Source organism: Phocoena phocoena, chromosome 11 (assembly GCF_963924675.1).
Source record: "Phocoena phocoena chromosome 11, mPhoPho1.1, whole genome shotgun sequence".
NCBI lineage: Eukaryota > Metazoa > Chordata > Mammalia > Artiodactyla > Phocoenidae > Phocoena > Phocoena phocoena.
Window position 1 is genome coordinate 64673465 of NC_089229.1, and position 16416 is coordinate 64689880.

Below are 16416 nucleotides of genomic sequence, written 5' to 3' on the forward strand. Positions count from 1 at the left end.
GAAAAAGAACAAAGCAGGAGGCTTAACCCTCCCAGATTTAAGACAATACTGCAAAGCTGCAGTAATCAAAACAGTGTGGTATTGGCACAAAAACAGACATATGGATCAATGGAACAGAACAGAGAGCCCAGAGATAAACCACATACCTATGGTCAGTAAATCTTCAACAAAGAATATACAAGGCAAGAATATACAATGGTGAAAAGATAGTCTCTTCAGCAAGTGGTGTTGGGAAAGTTGGACAGCCATATGCAAATCAATGAAGTTAGAACACACCCTCACACCACATACAAAAATAAACTCAAAATGACTTAAAGACTTAAACATAAGACATGACACCATAAAACTTCCAGAAGAGAACATAGGCAAAACATTCTCTGACATAAACTGTACCAATGTTTTTAGATCAGTCTCCCAAGGCACTAGAAATAAAAGCAAAAATAAACAAATGGGACCTAACTAAACCTATAAGCTTTTGCACAGCAAAGGAAACCAGAAACAAAATGAAAAGACAGCCTATGGACTGTGAGAAAATATTTGCAAATGATGTACCTGACAAGGGCTTAATTTCCAAAATATACAAACAGCTCATACAATTAAATAACAACAAAAAAACAAACAACCCAATCGAAAATTAGGCAGAAGACCTAAATATACATTTCTCCAAAAAAGACATACAGATGGGCAATAGACACATGAACATATGCTCATCATCACCACTAATTATTAGAGAAATGCAAATCAGAACTACAATGAAGTACCACCTCACACTGGTCAGAATGGCCATCTTTAAAAAGTCTACAAATAATAAACCTGGAGAGGGTGTGGAGAATAAGGAACCCTCTTACACTGTTGGTGGGAATGTAAATTGGTGCAGCCACTATGGAGAACAGTATGGAGGTTTCTCAAAAAACTAGAAATAGAGTTGCCATATGATCCAGCAATCCCACTCCTGGGCATACACCCAGACAAAACTATAATTCCAAAAGATACATGCACCCCTATGTTCAAAGCAGCACTATTTACAGTAGCCAAGGTGTGGAAACAACCTAAATGTCCATCAACAGATGAATGGATAAAGAAGATGGGATGTGTGTGTGTGTGTGTGTGTGTGTGTGTGTGTATCTCACATGGAATATATGGGAATATTACTCAGCCATAAAAAAGAAAAAATAATGCTATTTGCAGCAACATGGATAGACCTAGAGTTTAAGTAAGTCAGACAAAGAAAAATACCATATGATATCATTTATATGTAGAGTCTAAAATATGCAAATGAACATATCTACAAAATGGAAAAAAAGACTCACAGAAATAGAGAACGGACTTGTGGTTGCCAAGGGGGAGGGGAGGTTGGGGAGGGAAGGATCAGGAGTTTGGGGTTAGCAGATGCAAACTATTATATACAGGATGGATAAACAACAAGGTCCTACTGTATAGCACAGGGAACTATATTCAACATCCTGTAATAAACCATAATGGAAAAGAATATGAAAAAGAATATATATTGGGTGGGCTAAAAAGTGCCTTTGGTGTTTTAAGTAAAAATAAAAGACACATTTTTCATTTCCACCAAGAACTTTATTGAACAACGTATTCGCCCTTTTGTTCCACTACCTTCTGCCATTTTTCAGGCAACTTCATAGTTCCATCTTCCCAAAACTTTTTATCTTTTTAAGCAAAGAACTGTTCCAGGTGCCTTTTACAGTCTTCCAGGGAATTGAAACTTTTTCCATTAAGAGAATTTTATAAAGACTGAAATAAATGGAAATCCGAAGGTGCAATGTCTAGTAAATATGGCGGATGAATCAGAACTTCCCAGCCAAGCTGTAACAGTTTTTGCCTGGTCATCAAAGAAACATGCAGTCTTGAATTATCCTGATGGAAGATGATGCATTTTCTGTTCACTAATTCTGGATGCTTTTAGTCGAATGCCATTTTCAGTTGGTCTGGCTGGGAGCAGTGCTTGCTGGAATTAATTGTTTGATTTTCTGGAAGGAGCTCATAATAGAGGACTCCCTTCCAATCCCACCATAAACACAACATCACCTTTGGATGAAGACCGGCCTTTGGTGTGGTTGGTGGTGGTTCATTTCGCTTGCCCCATGATCTCTTCTGTTCCACACTGCTGTACAGTATCCAGTCTTCATTGCCTGCCACAATTTGTTTTAAAAATGGAACATTTTCATTAGGTTTCAGTAGAGAATCACACGCAGAAGTATGGTCAACAAGGTTTTTTTTCTTTTGCTTAACTTATGTGGAACCCAAACATCAAAGCGATTGGCATAACCAAGCTGGTGCAAATGATTTTCAACGCTTGATTTGGATATTTTGAGTATGTCAGCTATCTCCCGTATGGTATAAAGTTGATTGTTCTCAATTATTGTTTCAATTTGATCTGTATCAACTTCAACTGATCTACCCAACCGTGGAGCATCATCCAGCGAGAAGAAACTTCGCAAACCACTTCAGACGTGTTCAGTCAGTCACAGAACCTTCTCCATACACTGCACAAATCTTTTCTTTGCGTTTTAGTTGCGTTTTTACCTTTCTTGAAATAATAAAGCATAATATGCCTAAAATGTTGGGGTTTCCCCCCCATCTCCAGTGTTAAAATGGCTACACAAAAATTCACCAACTTTGATGTCTTTTTTAAAATGCATGCTGACGTGACAGCTGTCGCATACAATCTAACAAAATTGTTTCAGATGAAGTTAAAGACAACTAAGTGCCACTAGAGCCATCTTACAGAAAAAAACCAAATGAACCTTTTGGCCCACGCAATATATGTATAACTGAATCACTCTGTTGCATAGCAGGAATTAATACAAATTGTAAATCAACTATACTTTAGTAAAATTTAAAAAAGAAACACACTCCTTCAATCTCAATCCAGTACAAATACAACGGTGATAGCAATGACACCAGAGCCAACCACTTCCCCTTTCTATTTTGGTGCTGCCGAGAGCAAATTCTATGTATTTGTCCAAGAATTAACAGAGAGCATGATACAACTACGCAGAGCATCCGGAAGTGCAGTATGGGATGCTGAGGATATAAACAGGTATGAGAGTTCGTAGCATTATTAGATAAGACTTACTGCTGTATGTTTAAAAATTTTAACTGCTCTCATTTGAATACCATAGCTGCATTTAAAGATAACGTTGACTCCCTCTTGCGAGAGCACCAGAATCACAACTGCTGAACAATCGTCAACAGGAAGACACTGGAACTCACCAGAAAAGATACCCCACGTCCAAAGACAAAGAAGTCTCAGTGAAACGGCAGGAGGGATGCAATCATGATAAAACCAAATCCCATAACAGCTGGGTGGGCGACTCACAAACTGGAGAACAATTATACCACAGAAGCCCACCCAGTGGAGTGAAGGTTCTGAGCCCCATGTCAGCCTTCCCAACCTGGGGGTCCGGCAACAGGAGGAGGAATCCCCAGAGACTCAGACCTTGAAGGCCAGCAGGATTTGACTGCAGGACTTCGACAGGACTTGGGGAAAGACACTCCGCTCCTGGAGGGCACACACAAAGTACTGTGCACACCAGGACACAGGGGGGAAGGAGTAGTGACCCCAGAGGAGACTGAACCAGACCTACCTGCTAGTGTTGGAGGGTCTCCTGCCGAGGCGGGGGATGGCTGTAGCTCACCACGGAGACAAGGACACTGGCAGAAGTTCTGGGAAGTACTCACTGGTGTGAGCCCTCCTGGAGTCCACCATTAGCTCCACCGGAAGAGCCTGTAGTCTCCAGTGCTGGGTCGCCTCAGGCCAAACAACCAACAGGGAGGGAACTCGGCCCCACCCATCAGCAGACAAGTGGATTAAAGTTTTACTGAGCTCTGCCCACCAGAGCAACACCCAGCTCTACACACCACCAGTCGCTCCCATCAGGAACTTTGCACAAACCTCTTAGATAGCATCATCCACCAGACGGCAGACAGCAGAAGCCAGAAGAACTACAAACCTGCAGCCTGCAGAACAAAAACCACAATCACAGGAAGATAGCAAAATGAAAAGGCAGAGGACTATATCCCAGATGAAGGAACAAGATAAAACCCCAGAAAAACGACTAAATGAAGTGGAGATAGGTAACCTTCCAGAAAAAGAATTCAGAATAATGATAGTGAAGATGATCCAGGACCTCGGAAAAAGAATGGAGGCAAAGATAGAGAAGATGCAAGAAATGTTTAACAAAGACCTAGAAGAATTAAAGAACAAACAGATATGAACAACACAATAACTGAAATGAAAAATACACTAGAAGAAATCAATAGCAGAATCACTGAGGCAGAAGAATGGATAAGGGACCTGGAAGAATAGTGGAAATCACTGTCACGGAACAGAATAAAGAAAAAAGAATAAAAAGAAATGAAGACAGCCTAAGAGATCTCGGGGACAACATTAAACACACTAACATTCACATTCTAGGGGTCCCAGAAGAAGAGAGAGAAAGAAAGGACCTGAGAAAATATTTGAAGAGATTATAGTTGAAAATTTCCCTAACATGGGAAAGGAAATAGCCACCCAGGTCCAGGAATCACAGAGTCCCATACAGGATAAACCCAAGGAGAAACTTGCCGAGACACATAGTAATCAAATGGACAAAAATTAAAGACAAAGAAAAATTATTAAAAGCAATAAGGGAAAAACGACAAATAACATATAAGGGAACTCCCATAAGGTTAAAAGCTGATTTCTCAGCAGAAACTCTGCAAGGCAGAAGGGAGTGGCATGATATATTTAAAGTGATGAAAGGGAAGAACCTACAACCAAGATTACTCTACCCAGCAAGGATCACATTCAGATTCGATGGAGAAATCAAAAGCTTAACAGACAAGCAAAAGCTAAGAGACAACACCACCAAACCAGCTCTACGACAAATGCTAAAGGAAATTCTCTAAGTGGGAAACACAAGAGAAGCAAAGCACCTACAAAAACAAACCCAAAACAATTAAGAAAATGGTAATAGGAACATACATATCAATAAGTACTTTAAATGTGAATGGATTAAACACTCTAACCAAAAGACACAGACTCACTGAATGGATACAAAAACAAGACCCGTATATATGCTGTCTACAAGGACCCACTTCAGACATAGGGACACATTCAGACTGAAAGTGAGGGGATGGAAAGAAATATTCCATGCAAATAGAAATCAAAAGAAAGCTGGAATAGCTATACTCATATCAGATAAAGTAGACTTTAAAATAAAGAATGTTACAAGAGACAAGGAAGGACACTACATAATGATCAAGGGATCAATCCAAGAAGATATAACAATTATAAATATATATGCACCCAACATAGAAGCACCTCAATATGTAAGGCAAATGCTAACAGCTATAAAAGAGGAAATCAACAGTAACACGATAAGAGTGGGGGACTTTAATACCTCACTTATACCAATGGACAGATCATCTGGACAGAAAATTAATATGGAAACATAAGCTTTAAACAACACAATAGACCAGATAGATTTAATTGCTATTTATAGGACATTCCATCCAAAAAAGCAGATTACACTTTCTTCTCAAGTGCGCACGGAACGTTCTCCAGGATAGATCACATCTTGGGTCACAAATCAAGTCTTGGTAAATTTAAGAAAATTGAAATCATATCAAGCATCTTTTCCAACCACAATGCTTTAAGATTAGAAATCAATTACAATCAATTTGTAAAAAACACAAACACACGAAGGCTACACAATATGTTACTAAATAACCAAGAGATCACTGAAGAAATCAAAGAGGAAATCAAAAGATACCTAGAGACAAATGACAATGAAAACACAATGATCCAAAACCTATGGGATGCAGCAAAAGCAGTTCTAAGAGGGAAATTTATAGCAACACAATCCTACCTCAAGAAACAAGAAAAATCTCAAATAAACAATCTAACCTTACACCTAAAGGAATTAGAGGAAGAACAAAAAACAAAACCCAATGTTAGCAGAAAGAAAGAAATCATAAAGATCAGAGGAGAAATAAATGAAACAGAAACATAGAAAACATTAGCAAAGATCAATAAAACTAAAAGCTGTTTCTTTGAGTAGACTGGGATCGACATATCTACACTAATATGTATAAAATAGATAACTAATAAGAACCTGATGTATAGGACTTCCCTGATTGCGCAGTGGTTAAGAATCTGCCTGCCAATGCAGGAGACACGGGTTCGAGCCCTGGTCCGGGAAGATCCCACATGCCACGGAACAACTTAGCTTGCGCACCACGACTACTGAGCCTGTGCGCCACAACTACTGAAGCCCACACGCCTAGAGCCCATGTTCCGCAACAAGAGAAGCCACCGCAGTGAGAAGCCCGCACACCGCAATGAAGAGCAGCCCCCATTCACTGCAACTAGAGAAAGCCCATGTACAGCAACAAAGACCCAATGCAGACAAAAATAAATAAATAAATTTATTTAAAAGAAGCTGCTGTATAAAAAATAAAATAAAATTCAAAAAAATAAGTAAATAAAATTAAATTTAAAAATTGAGAAACCATTAGCCAGACTCATCAAGAAAAAGAGGGAGAGGACTCAAATCAGTAAAATTAGAAATGAAAAAGGGGAAGTTACAACGGACACTGCAGAAACACAAAGAATCATAAGGGAACTACTACAAGCAACTCTATGCCAATAAAATGGACAACCTAGAAGAAATGGACAAATCCTTCGAAAGGTATAACCTTCCAAGACTGAACCAGGAAGAAATAGAAAATATGAACATACCAATCACAAGTAATGAAATTGAAAGTGTGATAAAAAATCTCCCAACAAACAAAAGTCCAGGACCAGATGGCTTCATAGGTGAATTCTATCAAACATTTAGAGAAGAGCTAATACCCATCCTTCTCAAACTCTTGCAAAAAACTGCAGAGGAAGGAACACTCCCAAACTCCTTCTATGGTGGCACCATCACCGTGACCAAGACCAGACAAAGATACTACAAAAAAAGAGAAAATTACATACCACTATCACTGAAGAATATGGATGCAAAAATCCTCAACAAAATACTAGCAAACAGAATCCAACAACACTTTAAAAGTATCATACACCACGATCAAGTGGGATTTATCCCAGGGATGCAACGATTCTTCAATATACACAAATCAATGTGATACACCACATTAACGAATTGAAGAATAAAAACCATATGATCATCTAATAGATGCAGAAAAAGCTTTTGACTAAATTCAACACCATTTATGATAAGAACTCTCCAGAAAGTGGGCATAGAGGGAACCTACCTCAACATAATAAGGGCCATATATGACAAACCACAGCAAACATCATTCTCAATGGTGAAAAACTGAAAGCATTTCTTCTAAGATCAGGAACAAGACAAGGATGTCCACTCTTGCCACTATTATTCAATGTAGTTTTGGAAGTCCTAGCCACGGCAATCAGAGAAGAAAAAGAAATAAAAGGAATACAAATTGGAAAAGAAGTAAAACTGCCACTGTTTGCAGATGACATGATAGTATACATAGAGAATCCTAAAGATGCCACCAGAAAACTACTAGAGCTAATCAATGAATTGGTTAAAGTTGCAGGATACAAAATGCACAGAAATCTCTTGCATTCCTATACACTAATGATGAAAAATCTGAAAGAGAAATTAAGGAAACACTCCCATTTACCACTGCAACAAAAAGAATAAAATACCTAGGAATAAACCTACCTAGGGAGACAAAAGACCTGTATACAGAAAACTATAAGACACTGATGAAAGAAATTAAAGATGATACAAATAGATGGAGAGATATACCATGTTCTTGGATTGGAAGAATCAATATTGTGAAAATGACTATACTATCCAAAGCAATCTACAGATTCAATGCAATCCCTATCAAATTACCAATGGCATTTTTTTTTTACAGAACTAGAACAAAAAAATCTTAAAATATGTCTGGAGACACAAAAGACCCAGAATAGCCAAAGCAATCTTGAGGAGCTGGAGGAATCAGACTCCCTGACTTCAGACTATACTACAAAGCTACAGTAATCAAGACAGTATGGTATGGGCACAAAAACAGAAATATAGATCAATGGAACAGAATAGAAAGCCCAGAGATAAACCCACACACCTATGGTCAACTAATGTATGACAAAGGAGGCAAGGATATACAATGGAGAAAAGACAGCCTCTTCAATAAGTGGTACTGGAAAAACTGGACAGCTACATGTAAAAGAATGAAATTAGAACACCCCCAACAGCATACACAAAAATAAACTCAAAATGGATTAAAGACCTAAATGTAAGACCAGACACTATAAAACTCTTAGAGGAAAACATAGGAAGAACACTCTTTGACATAAATCACAGCAAGATCTTTTTTGACGCACCTCCTAGAGTAACGGAAATAAAACCAAAAATAAACAAATGGGACCTAATGAAATTTCAAAGCTTTTGCACAGCAAAGGAAACTATAAACAAAAAGACAACCCTCAGAATGGGAGAAAATATTTTCAAACAAATCAAAAGACAAAGGATTAATCTCCAAAATATATAAACAGCTCATGCAGCTCAATGTCAAAAAAACAACCCAATCAAAAAATGGGCAGAAGACCTAAATAGACGTTTCTCCAAAGAAAAGGCACATGAAAAGCTGCTCAACATCACTAATTATTAGAGAAACGCACATCAAAACTACAACGAGGTGTCACCTCACACCGGCTAGAATGGGCATCATCAGAAAATCTACAAACAATAAATGCTGGAGAGGATGTGGAGAAAAGGGAACCCTCTTGCACTGTTGGTGGGAAGGTAAATTGATACAGCCACTATGGAGAACAGTATGGAGGTTCCTTAGAAAAGTAAAAATATAACTACCATACAACTCAGCAATCCCACTACTGGGCATATACCCAGAGAAAACCATAATTCAAAAGGACACATGCCACATGCACCCTAAGTTCACTGCAGCACTATTTAGAATAGTCAAGTCATGGAAGCAACCTAAATTACCATCGACAGATGAATGGATAAAGATGTGGTACATATGTACAATGGAATACTACTCAGCCATAAAAAGGAACGAAATTGGGTCATTTGAAGAGATGTGGATGGACCTAGAGACTGTCATAGAGACTGAAGTAAGTCAGAAAGAGAAAAACAAATACCATATACTAACGCATATATGTGGAATCTAGAAAAATGGTACAGATGAACCAGTTTGCAAGGCAGAAACACAGATGTAGAGAACAAATCTGTGGACACCAGGGGGGAAAAGCAGGGGGGTGGGTGGGGGGGGGATGAACTGGGAGATTGGGATTGACATATATACACTAATATGTATAAAATAGATAATAAGAACCTGCTGTATAGCACAGGGAACTCCACTTTGCTGTACAGCAGAAACTAATACAACACTGTAAAACAACTATACCCCAATTTTTAAAAAAAATGAGTAAATACCTTGAAAGTTCTAAAATAAAAAAATAAAGATAACATTGAGAAGCAAGAAATGCTACTGAGGCACATGGTCACAAAAAATTATTCAAAACTGAAGTACCAATAGGAGTAACTTTGTCAAAATCACATGAAAAATATGCTAGAGGCTGTTTGGAAAATTGGAAAATAAAAAAATGTAGCAATGTGTACATCTTCATGTGTTCAGGGCATGTCCTCAAAAATGGTGCACACCTGCTTCCATACAAGTTGTGTTCCATCACTTACACACAGAACAGTCATCACCATCGTGTACATACAGACCGTTAAAGGATCCAGGTTAACAGGGAAACTCAGCTTCCAACCCTCAGCTCTTGGGTTACTCAAGCATGGTCAGCATCGGCCAAACACCATGAAATTTACCCTTAGCCTGAAGATTCAGAGTGCAAAGATCATTGATATTGAAAATCAAGCTATGTGAATGAGGACAAAAAAGAAAATAGACCCCGTGCTACCACCTGTTGCTGTTAGAGTTTCCTGAGGCAAGAGCGCTGGAGAAGGAGTTGGAGCCCACCTCAGCGGAGTTCTGAAACTGACTACTCAAGCTTCCCCCTAGATGCCCTGCCATCGTGGGGCTGGAGCCTGCTCTTTGGGTGGTGGAGAGGGTGGAGACAGTTCAAGAAACTTTCAACTTCAAACCAGGTCCTCTTAATTAGCAAGTTATTCCTCCTCAGGGAAGCAGCTTCTCAATCCTCAGGCATCACTGCTCTACCTCGTCCAACCTCCAGGGGGCATTAAGTGCTCTGTTCTACAACAGCGATAGGCCAACCTGTCAGCATCAGAGGTAGACGGACTGTGATAGGAGCTCATGGGGCCAGTACAAGCAGGGCTTCCTCTCTTCCCTTCCCATCGTGAGCTGGTAACACTTCACAAGCAACTATTCTACGGTCCCCCAGAGGCGCCTACTGAGACGTCCAGACAATCAGAGGAGACACAGATGAATCAAAAGCAGGGTTTACTTTTCTACCAAATTCTCCAATCCATGTTCCAGCCAATGGATGAAGGGTAAATCAGACCCCACAGACTCTTGGTAAAAACAGTTTTAACTTTCTACAGGAAAAAAAAGTTATTTTTTTTTCTTTAGTAAAGTTCCTAGGCATTTGGAAGCAGATGAATAAATTTCACATATTGAATGGTCTGTGCTTTCTTCTTTAATGTATTCAAATGCTCCCTCCCTGCTGCCTCTTCTGTGATGAGGCCCCGAAAATAGTTCTGCAACTGCACCGACCGTCTTATTTCCGGATCACTCTATCGTCTGATACCCTAGAACCATGGTATGATTTTAACTGATAATGGCCCAAGAACAGCTGAAAAGATCTGTTAAACTCTTCAAACCTTCTTTGAGTGCCTACTATTTGCTGGGCATAGGCTAGGCACTAGGCAGTGATCCTGCTGGTTCTGAGAAAAGTAAATGGCGCTACAGAGAGGAGTTTTCCTCCCTAGTGGCAGGAGGATGTCTGCTGGGGACTGAGAGAACCAATTTCTCCTCTGGTTCTACCCCCTGGGGTAGGTACAGGGCTCAGGTCCCGGAAACAGATGCTGTGTCTCTTCTGACAGGTGCTGCCATGGAAGAACCATGAGCAGTTTCTAAACAGCTGTGGAATTTGCTCCACAATCCACATAGTGATGTGTCTCCAAGGAGCTCTGGGTCATGTGGCCAATGTAGGAAATCTTCACTGAAGTTCTAGGGAAAGGAAAACCAACGAGAATTAATTGTTTCTGAGACGAAATAAGTAAGAAACACTGCCCAAGTAATTTCTTGCAAGCTCAGGCAGTAATATCCACAGGTCCTAGATACGTATCTTCATGGTTACATAACCAGGAGGTCAGAGGATCTTTCCACATCCCCAGAGACACTGTGCCCTGAGCTGACCCTCTAAATATGTGGTTCTGAACCGGGGACGATTTTAACCCACAGGGGACTTCTGGCAACGTCTGAACATTTGGGGTTGTTACAACTGAGTGGGGGAGGAGGTGGTGTTACTGGCATCTAGTGGGTAGAGGCCAGGCTGTAAAACGTCCTACAAGGCACAGAACAGCCCCTCGCAACAAACAACTGTCTGGCCCAAAATGTCAAAAGCGCCAAGGCTAAGAAACCCTGCTCTAACCCTCCTATTTCAAATGTCTGCAGCAGAACCCTGTCACTTGCAAATTTAACAGCCACGGTTCTAGAAACTACCCTACCGGTCCATGACAATGTGGTAATTTGTGTGGCTACAGAGTAAGTCTGGCCAGATGCCCAGGGCTGATGCCTTGAGAAAGCTTTTCTTTTCTTTACTAGTTCCATCAGGATTCTAAAGGGATCACACAACTCGACCCCATTTCATGGAGAAAATTCTACAACTAACCGTTCACCGTGACCCTGGTGATTTGTGACAGGGATTTGGACGCTGTATCTAAACGACAGCAAGGCTCTGCTGTGTCTGTGCCTGTAAGGTACTGGGTATCCCCCCTTTGGTCTGTGGGTCCCACAGGCTCTCCTGAGCAAAGGTGGCCAGCTCACGTGGCCTGACGGTCCAGGCTCAAACACAAAGGCCCTGGACACAGGGAAATGAGCAACGTACCGCATGAAGACCACTGTGTTGTGCACCAGGATATCGGGTAACCTGCAGAAGAAGCTGCAAAACAGCAAACAGAGAAATGGTTGTTTTTGTTTTTGTTTTTTTTAAGAAAAGGCGAATCGGCACGAGTGCTGAGTTACACTGTCAAACTGAGGAGCAGTCAGCCCCGTTTGGGTACCTCCCCTGCCCCACACCCGCCCTTCTGGCTTAAGTGCTGTCCTGGCTCACTAGTTCCGAGTCCCCACAAGTATCCTTCCATCCTCCCACATCATCATCTTTTTGTTTGTTCATACCCATCACAAAATGCTGTAGCTTGGAAATGTTTCTAGTGGCCTAACGTTCTCTTTCAGAAATTTGAGCACTTCAGTCACATATCAAATACCACATCCTGGGCTTCGCTGGGGGCGCAGTGGTTGAGAGTCCGCCTGCCGATGCAGGGGACGCGGGTTTGTGCCCCGGTCCGGGAGGATCCCACGTGCCACGGAGCGGCTGGGCCCGTGAGCCATGGCCGCTGAGCCTGTGCGTCCGGAGACTGTGCTCCGCAACGGGAGAGGCCACAACAGTGAGAGGCCCGCGTACCGCAAAAAAAAAAGAAAAAAAAAAAATACCACATCCTCCAAATAAACTTCAAGATGGCCCAAACTAGGGAACCCACAGGCCCAAGGCTGGAACTTAAGGCAGGACCGGCCCCCAACAATTGAGCTCAACTCTGAATCCCTTTCATCCAGTAAAAAGCACACATGTAGAGAACACTGTCCTTACTACACATAGGAAAATGGTCCTCCCATCTCAGCCTTCACGGTAAAATTCACCTGAAAATAAGACACCAGAGTCAGTCTGTGGCTAAGGAGGCTTGACAGAGAACAGTGCTACAATCTGCAACACAAGGACCTGAGAGCATTCTTCTACCACATAAAAAATATTTCCCCAAGACTGTCCCTGATCCAGACGGTGAGCCTCTAACAAATCTTCCAACCTCTTCCCCGTTGAGAGGCCAATGGACCACATGGCCTCTCCTCGATTGCTGGCGAATTGCTTTCTCCGACAAATTCTTTTGTTCCTGTAACACTTAAATGCTAGCTGATTTTTTTCCCTAAGTTTTCATAATTACAGAGCTCATCACGTCTTCCTCATCAACCAGTTGCTACAAGTGGAAACGAGGAGAGGAAGAGGAAAGTAATGAGGTGACAGCATTCCACAGTGCCTACTCTTTTCTCAGGCCCATGGGGCCAGGATCCTAAAAGGATGGCATACCAGATGCTCGCTCCGAGGTGGAATGAGGGAGATGTTAGTTGTCACATATGACCCAACCACGGTGTTCATGTACTGAACCTGGCTGGACAGGCTGGTCACCGCCACAGAGTAGAAGTTGGAATTCCTGATTTTCAGGGTGGCCTGCATCAGCGCAAGAGAGGAAACACGTGTAAGTGTCCTGGGTACAAGACTCACAGGTGCACAACCCAGGAAGGGAGGCCCTAATCTTACCGTGATAGCGAGGATTACAAGGGAGTCCTGCTCATTAAACGTGACTTTCACCACTTTGATGCCGTCATCATCCACGAGGACCGAATGTGGAAACAGGAAGAAAACCACCAAACCAGATGCCAGGAGACAGAGCAGAACAGACAGGAGGACATACTGCTTACTGCAAACGACAAAGCACATGACCAACCCAGGCAGTCAGATATCAAGGTCCAATCAGTCAAGATTAAATGCAAAAGCAGGAATGAGGCGGGGAGGGACAAGAAAGTGAAAAGAGCAAGGAATCACAAACCAGGAAAGAGTATGTGGAGCGGGTTCACAAACCCATCTGAATGCTGTCTGCCATCTGGGAAGAGAAGCTGAAGAGAGGAACTGTGTGGACAGAAACATCTTTTCACCTGCCAGGACACCCTCTTCTCCAATTCCTACTGATTCAAGTTCCTTCATTTGGCCCTCTGCTCTCAAAACATTTCTAGCTTCAAGTTCCCTTCCCCAGACTGTGATGGGGGCAGAGACATCTTGCTTGAGCAAACAGTATTAAAGCAAGTGGGGAATTTACAGGAACAGATAACGTTTTCAAGAAGTTAAGTGGCATTCATACACAGAAGAAGGGACTAGGGACCACTGTAGGCATTAACAGGAGAGACGCAGGTGACTCACGTTCTCTGAGGACGCAACCTCTGATCACTGTGTGGGATCAAAGCCACCAACTCATTTACTTGCTCTAGAAAAGAAACAAACAACAATTTCAGTAAAATAAACCCTACGTGTTGCAGTACTTTCCATCACATACACAGCAGCCTGTCACAAATATACCTGTCTGGAATTAGACGTTTCTAAGATAACAGTTTTATATTTGGGGTCTAATGAACAAGAAACAAGTAAATACGTAGAGAGCGCTACAAATTACAAAATATCTATCAGTGCTCCCAGGGCAGTGACGTGGAAGTTGAGAAATCTAGGATCTTGTTCTGGCTTTACTGCATGGCCTTGAGCTGCTGCATGGCTTTCAGCTATGGCATAGCCATGGGGAAGTCATTACCTCTCTAGGCCACTGTGTCCTCATCTGTAATACGAAGGCTTTGGAGTGAATGGTTTCTAAGGTTCTTACCAGCTCTAAACCTCTGTGACCCTCCGTCTACACCGTTAAGACTTTTTGAGCGCCAACTTCGTGATAGATGATTCTGTACCCAATCCAGGCTCCACGCCTGGGCGTGTTTTTCTCCCTCCACTTGACTTATTTTTCAGATCTTAGGTTGTTAATGATTCACTACCTGCTTCCTTGAACAGAAGCTTCCAAGATGGTGTCTGCTCCTCCCCCACAAAGCCATGCCAGGCCTTATGAGCGAGAGCAATAAAGAAATGGGCCTGTCAACAAATCCCACAATCAAGAGCAAGCCAAATGTTCCAAACCAAGGAAACGACGAACAAAAGAGTGGAAGTGAAGAAAAGCAAGGCTTTCAAATACTGGGAAACCTAGAGAAGTTGTGGAACCTGCCCAAGTTTATCAAGTCAGCTCAGCTGGCTCCTTCACAGGGCATGGCCTATGACTGTGGTACTGCCGCCTAGGAGAAAAGTTCTGGCTGGGAGACCGGAGAAGCCCTCTGGGTATCCTGGAATTCTCCTTGGGGAATCATCCTTCCCATGATCACCAAAGACTCTCACCTGTTGGAATGTAGCCTGTCCCCTGGCACGTGAGACAGGTGATGCTATCTCGCCCTGTGAACTCCACATACGGGAACTGAGCAATGGCTTCTTCCTGCTCCCGTTCAGCCAGCAAATCCTCCCTGTCATCTGCCTTCTTCCGCTTGCAAGAAGGGGGGTGAGCATAAGCGGACTGCTGGGACCCCATGGCCGGGATGTGCCACTTGTGTCATGTCCTAGGATGCAATGAGGCAAGTGAGTGCGTGTTGGTGGCCGTGCATCTTTCTGTGAGAAAAGTGAGAACACAAAAATGACCAAATTGCCGTCCTGAATGTGATCCCAAACACCTGCACAATTTCTAGCAGGCTCCTCGTTTTGTAGCAGTGCTCCCTAACCTCCCTCCGACTCCTGACACACACAGCCGGAGAAACGCGGCGCCAGCTCCTCACAGCCCCACGGCTCAGTTCACCCCAGCTCCCACGTGGTCCAGCCTCACCCCTTCCTGTCCGCTATTTGCAAACTCTGTGCCCTCCTCGAGAAAACCTCCCCAACAATCAACAGGCACCAAATTAATAACAGACCTCAAAGATTCCCCATCCCCCTCCACTCCCAAATCCAGGAGGCGGGCTGAGGTCACGCCCCTTGGCAAAAAGCGCGCTCCGAGCCCACCGGAGTCGCCCAGGAGGGAGCAAATGCCGAAGGTTCCAGACCTGCAGGGCACGAACTCCCGGCAGCTCCTTCACGGGCCGGACCGCCAGCCACCCGCCCGCTTCAGCGGGTTTACCTGCCTCTTCGGTCTTCGGAACTGCCCGCACTCGATGCGCACGCGCAGAATGGCAAGCTGGCCCGGGGACGCCGGCGTGAGCGCGCGCGTGCGCTCTTCGCGGCCCTGCTGACGATGCCGGGAGAGGGCAGCAGAGAGCTGGCGGGGGTTCGGGTTGGAGCAGTGCTTCTCGGGGCTTGAGGCTGGTGCAGTGGAGATGATTGAGTCCCCCAGAAATGCTGGGAAAGGCTCAAGTTTCCAGAGGAAGAGGAAGGCGGAAAGAGCCGGCAGCCAAAGCCATTCTCAGCTATTCTCTGAGCACAGGGGTTGTGTGGAGACGCCGAGGGTAAAAAGTGCATCAGACACAGAACCTGCCCTCATCCTGCTTTAGGGCGTCCCCTTCCCCGGCCCTAGACACACACACAAGGCATGCACATAAGGAGTTAGAGGACACTTTTTAAAGGGCGGGTTTCTTTGTAGGGACTGCCTGGTTGCG

At 43.1% G+C, this 16416-nt stretch overlaps 1 protein-coding gene across 5 annotated transcripts; it reads right to left on the reverse strand.

Annotated features, from left to right (window-relative positions):
* Window positions 1-10408: 10408 nt before the first annotated feature.
* Window positions 10409-15992, reverse strand: TMEM106C (transmembrane protein 106C). Of its 5 annotated transcripts, none has more exons than XM_065887249.1 (8): window positions 15942-15992; window positions 15179-15393; window positions 14174-14237; window positions 13517-13676; window positions 13286-13426; window positions 12794-12843; window positions 12035-12088; window positions 10409-11154 (listed from the first exon to the last, which is right to left on the reverse strand). In XM_065887249.1, exons 2-8 carry the CDS (start codon window positions 15363-15365, stop codon window positions 11058-11060), a joined length of 753 nt encoding a protein of 250 aa, XP_065743321.1. In that variant the 5' UTR covers window positions 15366-15393; window positions 15942-15992; the 3' UTR covers window positions 10409-11057. The 5 variants fall into 5 exon arrangements, with proteins under 5 accessions (XP_065743321.1, XP_065743323.1, XP_065743322.1 ...); XM_065887251.1 differs by having other exon boundaries at window positions 15946-15982; XM_065887250.1 differs by having other exon boundaries at window positions 15179-15442; window positions 15942-15961.
* Window positions 15993-16416: the final 424 nt, after the last annotated feature.

Coding starts and splice junctions, on each gene's coding strand:
- TMEM106C (XM_065887249.1), bottom strand. CDS start 15,365: ATGGGGTCCCAGCAGTCCGCTTATGCTCACCCCCCTTCTTGCAAGCGG. Junction 14,238..15,178: donor GACAGGCTACATTCCAACAG/GTGAGAGTCTTT, acceptor TTTCTTTTCTAG/AGCAAGTAAATGAGTTGGTG. Junction 12,844..13,285: donor CACCTCGGAGCGAGCATCTG/GTATGCCATCCT, acceptor TCTTATTTTCAG/GTGAATTTTACCGTGAAGGC.